The sequence below is a fragment of the Lepisosteus platostomus genome, chromosome 4 (genome assembly GCF_059453375.1).
Source record: "Lepisosteus platostomus isolate fLepPlt1 chromosome 4, fLepPlt1.hap1, whole genome shotgun sequence".
Lineage (NCBI taxonomy): Eukaryota > Metazoa > Chordata > Actinopteri > Semionotiformes > Lepisosteidae > Lepisosteus > Lepisosteus platostomus.
In genome coordinates this window covers 6,010,804-6,027,400 of record NC_142614.1, presented here as the reverse complement: position 1 = coordinate 6,027,400, position 16,597 = coordinate 6,010,804, and the positions used below count along the sequence as shown (strand labels likewise).

At 49.3% G+C, this 16,597-nt stretch overlaps 1 protein-coding gene across 23 annotated transcripts in view; it reads left to right on the top strand.

Annotated features, from left to right (window-relative positions):
- The window catches only part of ryr1b (ryanodine receptor 1b (skeletal)), a 114,288-nt gene that overhangs the window by 38,145 nt on the left and 59,546 nt on the right, over window positions 1-16,597 (top strand). For all 23 annotated transcript variants that reach the window (XM_088627805.1, XM_088627821.1, XM_088627820.1 and 20 more), the window contains 24 exons: window positions 108-487; window positions 1,049-1,178; window positions 1,436-1,596; window positions 1,982-2,147; window positions 2,311-2,397; window positions 3,088-3,314; window positions 3,657-4,101; window positions 5,100-5,663; window positions 6,678-6,878; window positions 6,984-7,095; window positions 7,305-7,448; window positions 9,146-9,419; window positions 10,098-10,212; window positions 10,783-10,915; window positions 11,103-11,197; window positions 11,358-11,493; window positions 11,745-11,931; window positions 12,437-12,548; window positions 13,076-13,196; window positions 13,488-13,657; window positions 14,034-14,254; window positions 14,891-14,981; window positions 15,213-15,353; window positions 16,296-16,459. In XM_088627805.1, the coding sequence (XP_088483931.1) occupies window positions 108-487; window positions 1,049-1,178; window positions 1,436-1,596; window positions 1,982-2,147; window positions 2,311-2,397; window positions 3,088-3,314; window positions 3,657-4,101; window positions 5,100-5,663; window positions 6,678-6,878; window positions 6,984-7,095; window positions 7,305-7,448; window positions 9,146-9,419; window positions 10,098-10,212; window positions 10,783-10,915; window positions 11,103-11,197; window positions 11,358-11,493; window positions 11,745-11,931; window positions 12,437-12,548; window positions 13,076-13,196; window positions 13,488-13,657; window positions 14,034-14,254; window positions 14,891-14,981; window positions 15,213-15,353; window positions 16,296-16,459 (4,577 nt within the window). The remainder of the gene's footprint in view (window positions 1-107; window positions 488-1,048; window positions 1,179-1,435; window positions 1,597-1,981; window positions 2,148-2,310; window positions 2,398-3,087; window positions 3,315-3,656; window positions 4,102-5,099; window positions 5,664-6,677; window positions 6,879-6,983; window positions 7,096-7,304; window positions 7,449-9,145; window positions 9,420-10,097; window positions 10,213-10,782; window positions 10,916-11,102; window positions 11,198-11,357; window positions 11,494-11,744; window positions 11,932-12,436; window positions 12,549-13,075; window positions 13,197-13,487; window positions 13,658-14,033; window positions 14,255-14,890; window positions 14,982-15,212; window positions 15,354-16,295; window positions 16,460-16,597) is intronic.

Below are 16,597 nucleotides of genomic sequence, written 5' to 3'. Positions count from 1 at the left end.
CTTTTGCCTTGCTTCCCTTTGCCCTTCTCTTCTCTCCACCTTTGCTCCTGACCTCCTACCTCCTCTTCCTCCCCCTGTTCCTGCTGCCTCCTCCTCTTTCCTGACAGGTGTCCCGAGTGGACGGCACAGTGGAGAGCCCTCCCTGCCTGAAGGTCACCCACCGAACGTTCGGCTCCCAGAACGCCAACACCGACATGTTCTTCATGCGGCTCAGCATGCCCGTGGAGTTCCACGAGACCTTCAGGGTGCCCGCGGGGACGACCCCGCTGACCCACCCCCTCACCAACCCCGAGGAGGAGGTGCAGGAGGTGGACCCCGACTCCGAGTTCGAGCAGCTCAAGAAGTCCGCCAGCCGGAAGGAGGCCGAGGGGACGGAGAAGGAGCCCTCCCAGCCGCGGGAGATTCCAGGGAAGGAGAAGGAGAGCGCGGGGAAGGGGGGAGGGGAGAACGAGAAGGACGCAGCCTCAGAGAAGGGCAAGAAGAGAGGGTGAGGGCTGTTTGTGTTTTCTGCTGGTCCTGCTTTGTGCTGCTACGTTGGCTATGCGATTACTGAAGAGGGCATTTTTCCGAGCTGAGAGAACGGATTTCCATCCTATTCTCCTTTTTTCTTCAGCACGTCTTCACCATTCTCGTTCTCTTTTAGTCTCTCTCTCCTATCACTTCCCTTTTATATTGGCAGTCAAGAATGTTCAACAGTGTCTGTATTTTAATCCCTGGTGAACTGCAAAGTGCAGGTTGAGTGCTGTTATTAGAGACTGGTGATCACTCTTTCACCCTCTTTCATCCCTTCTTCTCTCCCACTATCACTCTCTCCCTCTGGAGACTCTCTCGCTATCTCCCTAAGCCACTTTCTCATCATTTCCTCACCCTCAGCCTCTCTCTCTGTCTCACTCTCTAACTTTCCCTAAGCCTCTCTCCCTGTCTCACTCTCTCACTCTCACCCTCAGCCTCTCACTCTCTCCCTGTGTATTACTCTAACCCTTCTCTAAGCCTCTTACTCTATCTCACTCTCTGCCTAAGCTGTCTTGTCCTCGCTCTCTCGCCCCAGGTTTCTCTTCAAGGCCAAGAAGGCTGCCTTCATCGCTCCGCCCCCGGTCATTCCCACTGTACCCAGGCTGATGGAGGACGTTGTCCCTGACGATAGAGATGACCCGGAAATGATCCTCAATACCACCACGGTGTGCCACGAAATAACACTGGACCCCAGTACCGCGCTGTTCCCCAGACACACACAATTCTTTTTAAATTCAGGAAACAATGTTTTTAAGAAACCAACTATACTAAAATAAAACTGAGCCCCAGAGATAAAATTAAAATACCTGTTTGCTTTTGTCTGAACTGTCTTTCCCCCTTTTTTCTCTCCTTCCCTCCATCCTCCTCTCCCTCTGTCCATCTTTCTCCATCCCATCTTCTCTCTCTCTCTCTCTCTCTGCAGTATTATTACTCTGTGCGTATTTTCGCGGGTCAGGAGCCCAGCGGGGTGTGGGTGGGCTGGGTCACTCCAGATTACCACCAGTTCGACCTCAACTTCGACCTCAGCAAGGTCCGCACGGTCACCGTCACTTTGGGCGACGACAAGGGCAACATCCACGACAGGTGAGGGCTGGAGAGAGGCCAGAATTCCGAAACCCTCCTGGGCAGGAGCTGGAATTGATCCCACATCAAAACTAAACACAGGTCCAGTTCAGGCTCGGACCTTAAGGGGGAGTCAGTGTGGAGGAATTTGATTCTTTAGTAAAGACGGGATGCTTTTGATCCTGAAGTATATATGTGAGCACCTGATCTGTCCCTGCTGATCTACTCATGAAGCAGCTTCCTGTACAATGTGATGTATGAGGATGGTAGTAATGGTAGAGGAATGTCTTTTCCTCTTTTTCTGTTTTCCCTCCTTCTTCCTAACCCGTCATCTCCTCTTCTCCCTGACCACTCTCCTCTCCCTCTCCCTGACTTGTCTCTTCCCTCTCTCTGTTTCTCGCGCCAGTATGAAGCGCAGTAACTGCTACATGGTATGGGCGGGCGAGTTCAGTAACAGCTCCCAGCAGACCCGCATCACCCAAGAGGACCTTGTGATTGGCTGCCTAGTTGACCTGGCAACAGGACTCATGACCTTCACAGCCAATGGGAAGGAGATAAATACCTTCTACCAGGTAATCTGTCTTTCTTTTAGTAGAGCCACTCTAGGGGTTACAAACTCCCAACACTTTTACCAACACCCCTGTAATATAAACATACTCTCTACAATAAAGCCCATGTAGTGTTGTGCAGTTGTGTTGTTTCAGTTACAATTGCTGTAACATTGCTGTGTTTCAGGTGGAGCCCAACACCAAGCTGTTCCCGGCTGTCTTCTCCCTGCCCTCCAGTCAGAACATGTTACAGTTTGAGCTGGGAAAGCTAAAGGTCGGTCATAGGGGCTGGCGGGCTGTGTAACTGGTCTGACTGTGCTGTGTCAGCAGTGTGACCTCCTTCTAGCCTGATCTTGTAAGGTCTCAGAATCTAAGCAAGGCTGAGTCTGATAAGGACCAGGAAGGGAGATATCTAAGGAAAACTAGCTCTTCCCTCTTGAGTAGAATTTCCAAACCAGAGCATGATCGATATGATCGGTATGATCTTCAATGGGGGTTAACCCTGGTGCCCTAGCTACAGTATATTTTAACCTGGGTTTAGAGAGTATGGCCTTCTTAAAGTTCCTCTTAATCCTGCTGGTGAGGTGATTCCTCCCTCCTCCCCTCATTTGCTGGGCTGCAGGGCTGCAGGTGCAGCAGAGCTGCCCTGTGTCACCCAGATGGTGCTGCCCCCCCAGTGGCGGGTGATGTGGATCCCTTCCTATGAAAGTACAAGGGCTTATTACTTTTATTTTGGAGTGTCGGTTGGCGTGTCTGTGTGTGGTGGTTTGGTATGCATGTGCGTCAGACTGTGTGTGTGCGCGTGGCCATCTGTCTTTGTGCATGTGTGTCTCTTCTTGTGCTGTAAGTGTGCGGGAGTGTGTGAAAAACTACGTGGGCCTGTCTGTGTTTCCGTGTCTGTATGTTGTAGGGCTGTCTGTCTCTCAGTATTCATTGATGCCCTTCTGTCTCTTTCCCACTCCAGAACATCATGCCCATCTCGGCAGCGATGTTCCGTAGTGAGCGGAAGAACCCGGTGCCGCAGTGCCCACCCCGGCTGGATATCCAGATGCTGACGCCAGTGGTGTGGAGCCGCATGCCCAACCAGTTCCTGGAACCGGAGTCCACCCGGGTCAGCGAGAGGCACGGGTGGATGGTGGAGTGCACTGAGCCCCTCATTATGATGGCACTGCACATCCCGGAGGAGAACAGGTACAGACAGAGGAGTGGAAGAGGAAAAGAGGGGCTGGCTCGCTGGATGGTGGGGCTGGAGACATGGTGGGTTAGTGGATAGTGGAAAGTGGGGTGCAGGGATGGTGCCTTAGAGAATGGTGGTTTGATGGATTGACGTGCTTTGAGGAGTGTTTAGAGATTAAGGTTGGGGAGCAGATGAGGGATGGGTTGTGATACATTGTTACTGTGAGTTCACATTACACAAGCCACACAAGTTGAGTTTTTTCTTCTTTGGGCTTTTTGATATTTTGTTAAGATGAAGTTTGTTAAAGGTCAAAGTCTCCACTTCTGTCTATTGCCTCCCCCCACCTTACAATCCAGGTGTATTGATATCCTGGAGCTTTCAGAGCGGCTGGACCTGCTGAAGTTCCATCACCACACCCTTAAGCTGTACTGCGCCGTCTGTGCGCTGGGCAACAACCGCGTGGCGCACGCCCTCTGCAGCCACGTGGACGAGTCGCAGCTGCTCTACACCATCGAGAACACCTACCTGCCCGGCCCCCTGCGCAGCGGCTACTACGACCTCCTGATCAGCATGCACCTGGAGTCTGCCAAGCGCTCGCGCCTGATGATGAACAACGAGTTCATCGTGCCCATGACAGAGGAGACACGCAGCATCAAGCTCTACCCTGACGTGGAGAAGAAGCACGGTCTCCCTGGCGTGGGGCTGTCCACCTGCCTGCGCCCCAAGCTGCACTTCTCCCCCACTAATTTCGTGGGCACTGACCCGGACCTGTACACACTGAGCCCGGTCATTCCCCTTCAGGTACAGAGAGATGGAGAGACAGAGGGCACAGACCCAGACCTGTACACACTGCAGACACAGAGAGAGGGAGAGACAGAGGGCACAGACCCAGGCCTGTACACACTGCAGACACACAGAGAGAGAGAGGGAGAGACAGAGGGCACAGACCCAGGCCTGTACACACTGCAGACACACACAGAGAGAGAGAGGGAAAGACAGAGGGCACAGACCCAGGCCTGTACACACTGCAGATACAGAGAGAGATTGAGAGACAGAGGGCACAGACCCAGGCCTGTACACACTGCAGACACACACAGAGAGAGAGGGAGAGACAGAGGGCACAGACCCAGGCCTGTACACACTGCAGACACACAGAGAGAGAGAGGGAGAGACAGAGGGCACAGACCCAGGCCTGTACACACTGCAGACACACACAGAGAGAGAGAGGGAAAGACAGAGGGCACAGACCCAGGCCTGTACACACTGCAGATACAGAGAGAGGGAGAGACAGAGGGCACAGACCCAGGCCTGTACACACTGCAGACACACACAGAGAGAGAGAGGGAAAGACAGAGGGCACAGACCCAGGCCTGTACACACTGCAGACACAGAGAGAGGGAGAGACAGAGGGCACAGACCCAGGCCTGTACACACTGCAGACACACAGAGAGAGAGAGGGAGAGACAGAGGGCACAGACCCAGGCCTGTACACACTGCAGACACACAGATAGAGAGAGGGAGAGACAGAGGGCACAGACCTAGGCCTGTACACACTGCAGACACACAGAGAGAGAGGGAGAGACAGAGGGCACAGACCCAGACCTGTACACACTGCAGACACACAGAGAGAGAGAGGGAGAGACAGAGGGCACAGACCTAGGCCTGTACACACTGCAGACACACACAGAGAGGGAGAGGGAAAGACAGAGGGCACAGACCCAGGCCTGTAGAGAGACCAGACACAGACCATGAAAGAGAGATAGATATTGAACATGTGACTTTGTTGTTGTCCCTGTCAGGTGCTGAAGACCAAGGCAATCAACATGTTGACAGAAGCGGTGCAAGATGGTGGGCAGCACACGCGAGACCCAGTAGGGGGCAGCGTGGAGTTCCAGTTCGTACCTGTGCTCAAGCTCATCAGCACATTGCTGATCATGGGCGTCTTTGAGGATGACGATGTCCGGCACATCCTCAAGATGATCGAGCCCAATGTCTTTGCTGGGGGAGCCAGTGGAGAGGCGGAGGGAGAAGGAGAGGGGGAAGGAGGAGAGGGAGAGGGCGAGCAGCCCACCACCAAGGAAGAGGGAGAGGAAATGAAGGAGAAAGCAGAGGGAGGCACCCCTGAGGAAGAGGAGGAGCTGGAGGAAGAAGAGCTGGAGGATGAAGGGATGGGGGCAGAGGGGGAAGAGGAGGAGGGAGAGGTGGAAGAAGAGGAGGGCAAAGGGGAGAAGGCGGATGAAGAGAAGGAGGAGGATATGGAGGAGAAGGAACTGGAGGCCAGCGAATACGAGCCCAAGGAAGAAGAGGATGGGCTGGAGGAGGGGCTGCTGCAGATGAAGCTGCCAGAGTCTGTCAAGCTTCAGGTAGTGATGAGATCCTCAGCAGTAACTGTAATACCGCCCTGATGTTATTGCATGTGCAGACAAGTTAGATCACTGTCATGATGTTATGTGTAGCTTAGCCCGTATGACAGTTTTTTATTCTATGTGGTGTTTGTGTTTTCTTAACTTTTTATGCATTTTGCACATTTTCTTACTTTTTACATCTTGTTTAGATCACTATTATAAACTCAGTGCTACTGTATTGTAATGGGGTTTATTGCAGCATAGTAATAATTGACTTGCTTGTCAGTTAAGTGTACTCACTCCCTTCCCACTCAACTAGCTCACACCTGCTTTTGAGATTTGTCTAATTCTCTTTCTTATAATTACTTTTCTTATCATTTTCATTGAGACACGTGAGAGCTGAGACTGTAATAACTTAGGGACCACAGGTTTTTTTTGTTATTTAGCCTTTCTTTTGTTATGTTGCACAATGCTGAGTCACATACAAGCACTACTCTGGTAGAAATCCTACATACAACTCACATATACTGAATTTTCTTGAAAGAAACTGAATAACTAAAGCATAACCCAGGATGCAGTAGTACAGAAATGTTAACCAAGCTGTGCCTTTACTACAGACACTGCCGCAGGTTGGGTGAAGTAGATGCGCGAGATAAAAATGAGGCGGTAATGGGAGTCTACATTTACTCTGCAGCAGCCCCCAGATAGGGGAGTTTGGTCTCTGAATATGGAAAAGGTGGTCACTAAATATTATGCGTCAACAGGCGAAATTTCAAATATTGAACTTGCAAATACTGAATTCTGCTGTATACAGATGTGTTTAAATACTTCAGCCCCAGCTCTTTGATGGATATTCAGAGCTCTCTTTCACTGATGGCTAGTTCTCCTTGGGCACTTAAGAGCTTCCGATTGTGCTGCTATTAGAGTTGTGATCGGTAAACACCAGCACCCCTTTGTTCAGTTTCCACTGCTGTCCAGAGCAGGTGTGCTCACTGCTGTCTCTCCCCTGTCCTTTCCAACCCCCTCTGCCAGATGTGTAATCTGCTGCAGTACTTCTGCGACTGTGAGCTTCGCCACCGCGTGGAGGCCATCATCTCGTTCTCTGACCGCTTCATCAACCTGCTGCAGAGCAACCAGAGGCAGCGCTACAACGAGCTGATGATGGCATTCACCATGTCGGCCGCCGAGACCGCGCGCAAGACGCGCGAGTTCCGCTCCCCGCCGCAGGAGCAGGTGAGCGCACGCCCACACTGCGCAGCTAGTTCACAGCCTTTTACACGCAGGATGGAGACATTAACGATAATGTCCTGTGCTTCTGCCCCCCCCCCCCCGTTTCAGATCAACATGCTCCTGAACTTCAAGCACTGTCTAGATGATGAGGATTGTCCAGTGCCAGACGAGATCAGGGATGAAATGCAGGAATTTCACAATGACCTGCTGTCTCACTGTGGTCAGTCCGGAAATACTCTCATTGATATACAGTGTACACAATAATGCATTCTGCATATAGTAATGCACTGATGAACACTGTACACTGACACACCAATCTGCAGTGTTATTTCAGTCTTGAACACACTCTCAGTAGTTTCTGAAGTCTGTCTCACCCTACCTCTCAATATCTCTTTTCCTCATTCCCTGTCTCCCTCTTTCCCCCCTCAGGTATCCACATCGAGGAGGAGGAAGAAGAAGAGGAGAAGGACACCTCTCTGCGAGGCAGGTTTCTCAGCCTGGTGCACAAGATCAAGAGTCTGAGAAGAAGGAAGCAGGAGGAGGAGCCAGAGCCAGAGGAAGAGGCCAAACCCAGTGAGTCTATCTGCACAGTTGTGTGTACAAATAGTCTGGGTCTATATGAACTCTTTCCCACAGTCTGTGTCTATATGAACTCTCTCCCACAGTCTGTGTCTATATTGACTCAATTCAATTCAATTCAATTCAAGGTGCTTTATTAGCATGACCGATGGGTACAATCAGTGTTGCCAAAGCAAATAAAATAATAAAATTAACATAGAACAAAACAAAAAATAGAAGTAAAATAAAATCTACAGACATGTTACAGACATTTACAACAAAGACATATTATATAATATCGACATATACTGTAGGCGGCTGGAGCATTATTGGGAGACGGACTCACTGTTCCTCAGGCTGTGACAGGAGATCACATACTGGGCTGCCAGATCAACTGAGTTCCCTCCTCCCTCTCCCAGTAGGATTGGGACCTGTTGTGGTTTTGGCAGGTGTGGGAACTCTGGGATTAGATTTCTGAATTTCGGGAAGAATGTTTCTCTAATCCCAGAGTATCTGTCACAGTGCAGTAGGAAGTGCACCTCTGTCTCTATTTCTCCCTGCTGGCAGTGGGAGCACAGCCTGTCCTCTCTGGGCAGCCAGGTCAGCCTGTGTCGCCCAGTTTCTATGGCCAGGTTGTGGTCACTGAGCCTGTACTTCGTCAGGGTCTGTTTCTGTTTGTTATTTTTTATTTTGGTCAAATATTCAGCTAGTGTGTATTGTCTGTTTAAGGTTCTGTAGCATTCCAGTTTATGTTGTGTTTGTGTGTGTGTGTCCCAGTGTGTGAGATATTGCTGTTTGATCTGTGCTGTGATGTGGTTGAGTCTGGGTTGTGGTGCTCTAGCAGTGCTGTCCTGAGGCTGGTTAGTGTTGGTGTGGCTCAGGTCGGTGAGCCTCAGGACCAGCTGGCTCAGGGGGCTCTGTTTTGGGCTCAGCTCTTGGCTGAGCAGGGCTTTGTGGTGGTAGGAATTTTGGTCACTGTTTTTTAGGTGTAGCCAATACTTTAATATTCTTTTCTGTATGTTTATCAATAGTGGGTACTGGCCTAATTCGGCCCTGCACCCGTTGTTAGGAGTTTTTCTCTGCACACGGAGGATGATTCTACAGATCTCCATGTGCAGAGTTTCTGTGGGGTGTTTGTCCCATTGGGTGTAATCCTGGTCTGTGAGGGGACCCCAAACTTCACTGCCGTATAGGGCAATGGGTTGGATTACACTTTCAAATATTTGAAGCCAGATTCTTGTTGGTGGACTCTCTCTCACAGTCTGTGTCTATATGAACTCTCTCCCACAGTCTGTGTCTATATGAACTCTCTCCCACAGTCTCTGTCTATATGAACTCTCTCCCACAGTCTGTGTCTATATTGACTCTCTCACAGTCTCTGTCTATATGAACTCTCTCCCACAGTCTGTGTCTATATTGACTCTCTCACAGTCTCTGTCTATATGAACTCTGTACCACAGTCTGTGTCTATATGGACTCTCTCCCACAGTCTGTGTCTATATGAACTCTCTCCCACAGTCTGTGTCTATATGAACTCTCTCACACAGTCTGTGTCTATGTGAACCTCTCTCTCTCACAGTCTGTGTCTATATGAACTCTCTCCCACAGTCTGTGTCTATGTGAACCTCTCTCTCACACAGGGGTTTCCAGTGTGTGTCTATATAAACCTCTCTCTCTCACAGTGTCTATATGAACACCCCCCTCTCCCCCAGGTACCCTTCAGGAGTTGATCTCCCATACCATGGTGCACTGGGCTCAGGAGTCCTTTGTCCAGAACCCGGAGCTGGTGCGGCTGATGTTCAGCCTGCTGCACCGGCAGTACGACGGTCTGGGGGAGCTGATCCGGGCGGTGCCTAAGGCCTACATCATCAATGCCGTGTCTGTCCACGACACCATGGACCTGCTGGAGTGCCTGGGTCAAATCCGCTCACTGCTCATCGTGCAGATGGGCCCCGAGGAGGAGAGGCTGATGATCCAGAGCATAGGGTCTGTGTGCAGTTATACAGTACATATTCTGTACGGATGTAATGATATACATAGGATATAGGAGTGCTGTGCAGAAGTCTTAGACACAATCAGGAGCTGCAATATATGTGCGTTGTGAGGATCAACACTTGACTAAAACCCTTCACTGGTGTTTTCTACTATTACAACAACTGGGACAGTAGTTAATGCAGCTCACTTTGAAGTAATAAGAAACCATGTTTGTCATTTAGCATCTTGAAGTTGCAAATTTGCACTGATCAGAGTCTACAGCATCTCCTGGTAAAATGCACAGTAGCAGCAGGTGTGTAGTGATGTAGTAGCTCCTCCACCTCATTCGCCCCCCAGTCTCACTCACTCGCTGACCTCAACAACAGGTGTTCCTCCCTTCCCAGCCACAGAGCTGAAAGGCTACTTTGTGTCCTACAAAACACACATCTGGCACAATTAATTGTTATATTAAAACAAAATACCCTCCTACCTCAGTAGTATTTCTCCATACAGAAAGTTATTGACCTGAAAGAACAGAGCAAAACAAAATGTTTGTTTTGAGCCATGGATATATTGTATACTGTCAGTTCCAACTCTCTTGTTACATTTTTATGCCTCTCGGTTTAAAATGCCTCTCGGTTTCTGCTGCTGCGACATTAAACCTGACTTTCCTCTCCCCTTCTCCTTCAGGAACATCATGAACAACAAGGTTTTCTACCAGCACCCCAATCTGATGCGTGCGCTGGGGATGCATGAGACAGTCATGGAGGTCATGGTCAATGTGCTGGGAGGGGGCGACTCCAAGGTGCTGGATCACTGTCTGTCTGATACACTGACCGTATCACCGTCTCACTCTCTCACCGCCTGTCTGATACACTGACCGTATCACCGTCTCACTCTCTCACTGCCTGTCTGATACACTGACCGTATCACCGTCTCACTCTCTCACCGCCTGTCTGATACACTGACCGTATCACCGTCTTACTCTCTCACTGCCTGGACACACAGACTGACAGACTCTCAGCAGTGTCACTGCCACACTGACTGTCTCACTGTCTCACCTCTACTGAGTCTCAATTTCAGTTCATGAATCTTTATTGGCTTGACCAATGAATAAATCAGCGTTGCCAAAGCATATACAATTTACATAAAATCTACAGACATTTACAGTATAGACAAATCATAATACATTGACATACAAACATATGGAGCATTCAGCACTCTCTCATTGCCTGGACTGCCTGTCTCTCTGGACACTGTTTCACTGCCTCACAAATCTTCTAACTTCCTCACTGTTTCACTGACGTGCTTTAGTGTTCTCCTGTTCCGTTTTCTTTGTGACTTGACATCCCTCTGTCTGTCTCCCTCTCTCCAGGAGATCCGATTTCCCCGCATGGTGACCAACTGCTGCCGGTTTCTGTGTTATTTCTGCCGGATCAGCCGCCAGAACCAGAGGTCCATGTTTGACCACCTCAGCTATCTGCTACAGAATAGTGGGATTGGACTGGGTGAGATAAGGCTTTTTGAATCCCTGTGTTGAAACAGTGGTGAAATATGACGTTGTTTTCTGTGTTCTAGGGATGTGACTGTTGATTTTTGTTTATCTCTGCTGGCCCCGGCTGGGACGATGTTATACTCATGTGTCTTCATGTTGCCACCTGGTGGTGTGATTGAGTTTGGCTCTCTACATTGCAGGCATGCGTGGTTCCACTCCCCTGGATGTGGCGGCTGCCTCTGTCATCGACAACAATGAGCTGGCCCTTGCCCTGCAGGAGCAGGACCTGGAGAAGGTCAGAGACAGGGGGGAAGAGACTGAGGCAGGAAGAGGGATAGTTGGTTAGAGTAGGAGGCAAGAGATGGGAGAGAGAAAGGGAGAGACTGGGACAGTTAGTTCAGAATGAGAGGCAGAACGAGTGGAAACGTTCCATGGCTCCAATTCTCTCATGTCAGGTTGTGACGTACCTGGCAGGCTGCGGCCTGCAGAGCTGCCCCATGCTGCTGTCGAAGGGTTACCCCGATATCGGCTGGAACCCCATGGGTGGGGAGAGATACCTGGACTTCCTACGATTCGCTGTCTTTGTCAACGGTTAGTCCCCAGCTATCACCTTCTCTCTTGTCTTTTTACCTTTTCCTGCTTGTCTGTCTGCTGATCATTTCTGGGAAAGTGAATGTTAACGAGCTCAGCCTGTTCCACCACACAGGAAAGGAGAACCTTCTTAGCCACCGACAGCTGTTTCACCCTTATTAGCCTGGTCTAATGTAACAGCACTGTGCACCTATCTTTAAGTGTTTATCTGTCTGTCTTCTCTCCCCTTCTGTCTGTCTCGTCTCTCGCAGGGGAGAGCGTGGAGGAGAACGCCAACGTCGTTGTGCGCCTGTTGATCCGGCGGCCAGAATGCTTCGGCCCGGCGCTGCGAGGGGAGGGGGGCAATGGGCTGCTGGCTGCCATCGAGGAGGCCATCAAGATCTCGGAGGACCCCGCCAGGGATGGGCCCACCGTCAAGAAAGACAGGCGCTTCCCCATGTGAGTGAGGGAGAGGGAGAGCAGGAGGCGGGCAGTGCCCACCTCAGACAGTGGCCTTGTGTCTCATGCATTGTATTCCCGGTGGATCCAGGAGCTCAGCTATGGATCAAGTTATTGATACCCATAAACTGAGTCAGATATTGAGTTATGCTGAACTAGTCCATTGGTTGACCTTCTTAGAACCTGTAGGGATTCTGAATACTTGAATCAAATTCCTTTCTGATCTCCTGCATTGAAGACTTAACAGAATCGGTTCTTCCCAAACATGCACTGTCCTTATTGTAGCATGCTGACAAAAACTATGTATTCAGTTAAGTGAGGTCTTAGTAGTGTGCTGCACGCCTTCAGCTCTAGTCTCCAATGTTAAGTTCTCTTTTCACTGCAAACACATTGATTACAAATGGAGATACTGTACGTATTGGTTTAAGCATGTTGGGACTTCCCTCTCACCTTGCTGTCGACCTTTGAGGCCCTGCTCACACCTGCGTCTCGTGTTGGCTGACAGGTTTGGGGGTGAGGAGCAGCATGAGGAGAACAGGGTGCATCTTGGGAACGCCATCATGTCATTCTACGCTGCGCTGATCGACTTGCTGGGGCGCTGTGCACCAGAGATGCATGTAAGTGAGGTGGAATATGTGGCGGTGGCAGTAAAACACTGGAGTATTGTAATTAAATGTATTCAGTTCTAATAAGATGCTCATTACAGTCTTGTGGTAACCTGGGAATGGTTGAGAAAGTGGGAAAGTTGTCAAAGCTGTTGAGAATATTTTCACATGCCACTGTGGCTAAGGATATTCACCTGTGGCTGGAAGGTTGCTGGTTCAAATCCCTTGGCCGGCAGAGGAATCCTACTCTGTTGGGCCCCAACTGCTCCGGGGGCGCCGTATAAATGGCTGACCCTGCGCTCTGACCCCAAGCTTCTCTTCCTGTCTGTGTGTCTCATGGAGAGCAAGCTGGGGTCTGCGAAAATACACATTCCCAATACAAGAAATTGTATCTCTCTTGTGGCTTCCTTGAAAATTAATATTTCCTTGACAATGGCCAATAAAGTGATCTGATCTTAAGAAAATTGTAAGCTTTGAAGGGTGAATATTGGGAAAGGGAGTCTGAGTGTTCTAGGAATGTTTGTTGTCTCTGTGTGCAGCTAATCCAGGCCGGGAAGGGTGAGGCTCTCAGGATCCGAGCGATCCTGAGGTCTCTGGTCCCCATTGAGGATCTGGTTGGAGTGATCAGCCTGCCTGTGCAGATTCCTTCGTTTGGGAAAGGTGAGTGATGGGGAAAGTGAGGAAGAGAAGCAACAAAGAGAGAGAGAGCAGGGAGAGGATGAAAAATACTGAGGCAGAGAGGGACAAGAGTAAGGAATTGGAAAGCGGAGGAAAGATGGGATGTAGGGAAAATGGGGGGGGGGGAAGCACAAAAGAGGGATAGGGAAAAGTAGGGATAGATACAAGGAGGAACAGTAGATAGAGACAGACAGTGAGAAGGAAACAGGCTGAAAGCAATGATGCCAGATGTAAATGAGAAGTCAGCTCCTCAGCCCACCCCTGTCTCTCCAGATGGTAATATAGTCGAGCCAAAAATGTCGGCCAGTTTTGTGCCGGACCACAAGGCTCCCATGGTGCTGTTCCTGGACCGTGTGTACGGCATCGACAACCAGGACTTCCTGCTGCACTTGCTGGAGGTCGGCTTCCTCCCGGACATGAGAGCTGCTGCCTCTCTGGACACGGTGAGACTGGATTGAATCAGTGTCTGTGGGTGTCTGTGAGTCTCTACAGTGTGTGTGCTGTATCGAATCTGTGAGTCTCTACAGATCGTGTACTGTATCGACTGTGTGAGTCTCTACAGTGTGTGTGCTGTATCGAATCTGTGAGTCTCTACAGATCGTGTACTGTATAGAATCTGTGAGTCTCTACAGAGTGTGTACTGTATAGAATGAGAGTCTCTACAGTGTGTACTGTATAGAATCTGTAAGTCTCTATAGTGTGTTTATAGAATATGTGTGTCTCTACAGTGTACTGTATGTATCATCTGTGAGTCTGTAAATGTGTATACAGTATGTTTCTCTGTCTCACTGAGAGCTGCTGTTCTCCTCTCCTCTCTAGGCGGCGTTCAGCACCACAGAGATGGCTCTGGCTCTGAACCGCTACCTGTGCCAGGCAGTGCTGCCCTTGCTCACCAAGTGCGCCCCCCTGTTTGCTGGAACTGAGCACCGCGCTATCATGATCGACTCCATGTTGCACACCATCTACCGTCTCTCCAGGGGGCGGTCTCTCACAAAGGCTCAGAGGGATGTCATCGAGGACTGCCTCATGTCACTCTGCAAGTCAGCTGGCTCTCAGTCTCTGTCTTTATCGCTCTCTGTCTCTGTCTTACTGTGCTCTCTCTTCTAAATTCAAATATGGTGTTTGAACTTTGTTTTTTTTCAAATCTGGTTTATAACCATAGAAAAGCTTCTAAAGCAATTATGCAATACACTCAAAGTTACAAAGTTTTAATAAGTGTATCTGTCTTTTGTTTTTGTCTGAATTTCCTGTTTCTATATTTGTCTTTGATTGTCTAACTGCTTCTGTCTGATTTTCTCATTTTGTCTAACTTTTATGTCTTTATATCTCTCCCTGTCTCCCTCCCTTTCTGTCAATCTTTCTCTCTTTATTTTTTGGTTGCATTCTTTAATGCTTTCTGTCTCTGTTCATTGTGTGTGCGGTCCCTGACACCCAGTGTATCCAGCCTATTTACTATTTACTAAACCCAGCATAGTACCTCAGTCCCAGTCTTCCCTGTACAGTAAAGGACCTCAGCTCTAGTATGCCCAATACAGTATAGGCCCACAGTCCCAGTCTGCCCAGTACAGTATGTCTGCCAAGTATAGTAGCTAAATCACTGTCTGCCCAGTACCGTACAGTACCTCAGTCCCTGCCTATCCAGTACAGTACCTCAGCCCCAGTCTCTCTGTTCTCAGGTATCTCCGGCCCTCCATGCTACAGCATCTGCTCCGTCGGCTCGTGTTTGATGTGCCAATCCTGAACGAGTATGCCAAGATGCCACTGAAGGTACCGCACTCTTCTGTTATTATGTACAGTAGTAGCAGTTTTAGCAACAATGACACTATACTAGTAGCTAAAGTAAAGACAGTGGTAGTATCAGCAGTAGCAATAGCTGTATTATTGGTATTAATATTATTTTACCATTAATTATATTTGTAATTATTTCAAAAATGGTCATTATATATATATAGCCCAGTGCCCTAACCACTACACCACACTCCACTTTCTTTCTTTTAGTTGTTGACCAATCACTATGAGCGCTGCTGGAAGTATTACTGTCTCCCAAATGGCTGGGCAAATTATGGAGTCTCCTCAGAGGAAGAGCTGCATCTGACCCGAAAGCTGTTCTGGGGAATCTTCGAGTCACTGGCACACAAGGTGGGTTGTCCACTCCAATTCCAAATGATTGCAGCAGTCGGAACTAATTGTTAGTAATAGCAGTAATCCAGAATGACAGCAGCAGTCAGGATGATTGTTAGTGACAGCAGTAATCCAGAGTGACAGCAGCAGTCAGGACTGATTGTTAGCGACAGCAGTAATCCAGAGTGACAGCAGCAGTCAGGACTGATTGTTAGCGACAGCAGTAATCCAGAGTGACAGCAGCAGTCAGGACTGATTGTTAGCGACAGCAGTAATCCAGAGTGACAGCAGCAGTCAGGATGATTGTTAGTGACAGCAGTAATCCAGAGTGACAGCAGCAGTCAGGATGATTGTTAGTGACAGCAGTAATCCAGAGTGACAGCAGCAGTCAGGACTGATTGTTAGTGACAGCAGTAATCCAGAGTGACAGCAGCAGTCAGGATGATTGTTAGTGATAGCAGTAATCCAGAGTGACAGGAGCAGTCAGGACTGATTGTTAGTGACAGCAGTAATCCAGAGTGACAGCAGCAGACAGGACTGATTGTTAGTGACAGCAGTAATCCAGAGTGACAGGAGCAGTCAGGACTGATTGTTAGCGACAGCAGTAATCCAGAGTGACAGCAGCAGTCAGGATGATTGTTAGTGATAGCAGTAATCCAGAGTGACAGCAGCAGTCAGGACTGATTGTTAGCAACAACAGTAATCCAGAGTGACAGCAGCAGTCAGGATGATTGTTAGTGACCGCAGTAATCCAGAGTGACAGCAGCAGTCAGGATGATTGTTAGTGACAGCAGTAATCCAGAGTGACAGCAGCAGTCAGGACTGATTGTTAGTGACAGCAGTAATCCAGAGTGACAGCAGCAGTCAGGACTGATTGTTAGTGACAGCAGTAATCCAGAGTGACAACAGCAGTCAGGATTGATTTTTAGTGACAGGAGTGTGTCTTTCTCTTTGTCTCAGAAATTTGACCCAGAGCTTTTTAAAATTGCCATGCCCTGTATCTGTGCCATCGCTGGGGCCATCCCTCCGGACTACGTGGATGCCAGCTACTCCTCCAAGACGGAGAAGAAGGCTTCTGTGGACGCTGAGGGCAACTTTGACCCCAAACCTGTAGAGACCACCAAGTGAGAGAATGGGCTTTTCCACTTTAAAGCAAATAATGAATACAGCAGAGTCTCGAGGCTCTGGCCAACTGATTGGGATTCCCTAACTGGCAGAGCACAGGGTTGGTCACCAGGGCGGACAGCGCCTCTTCTCTCATG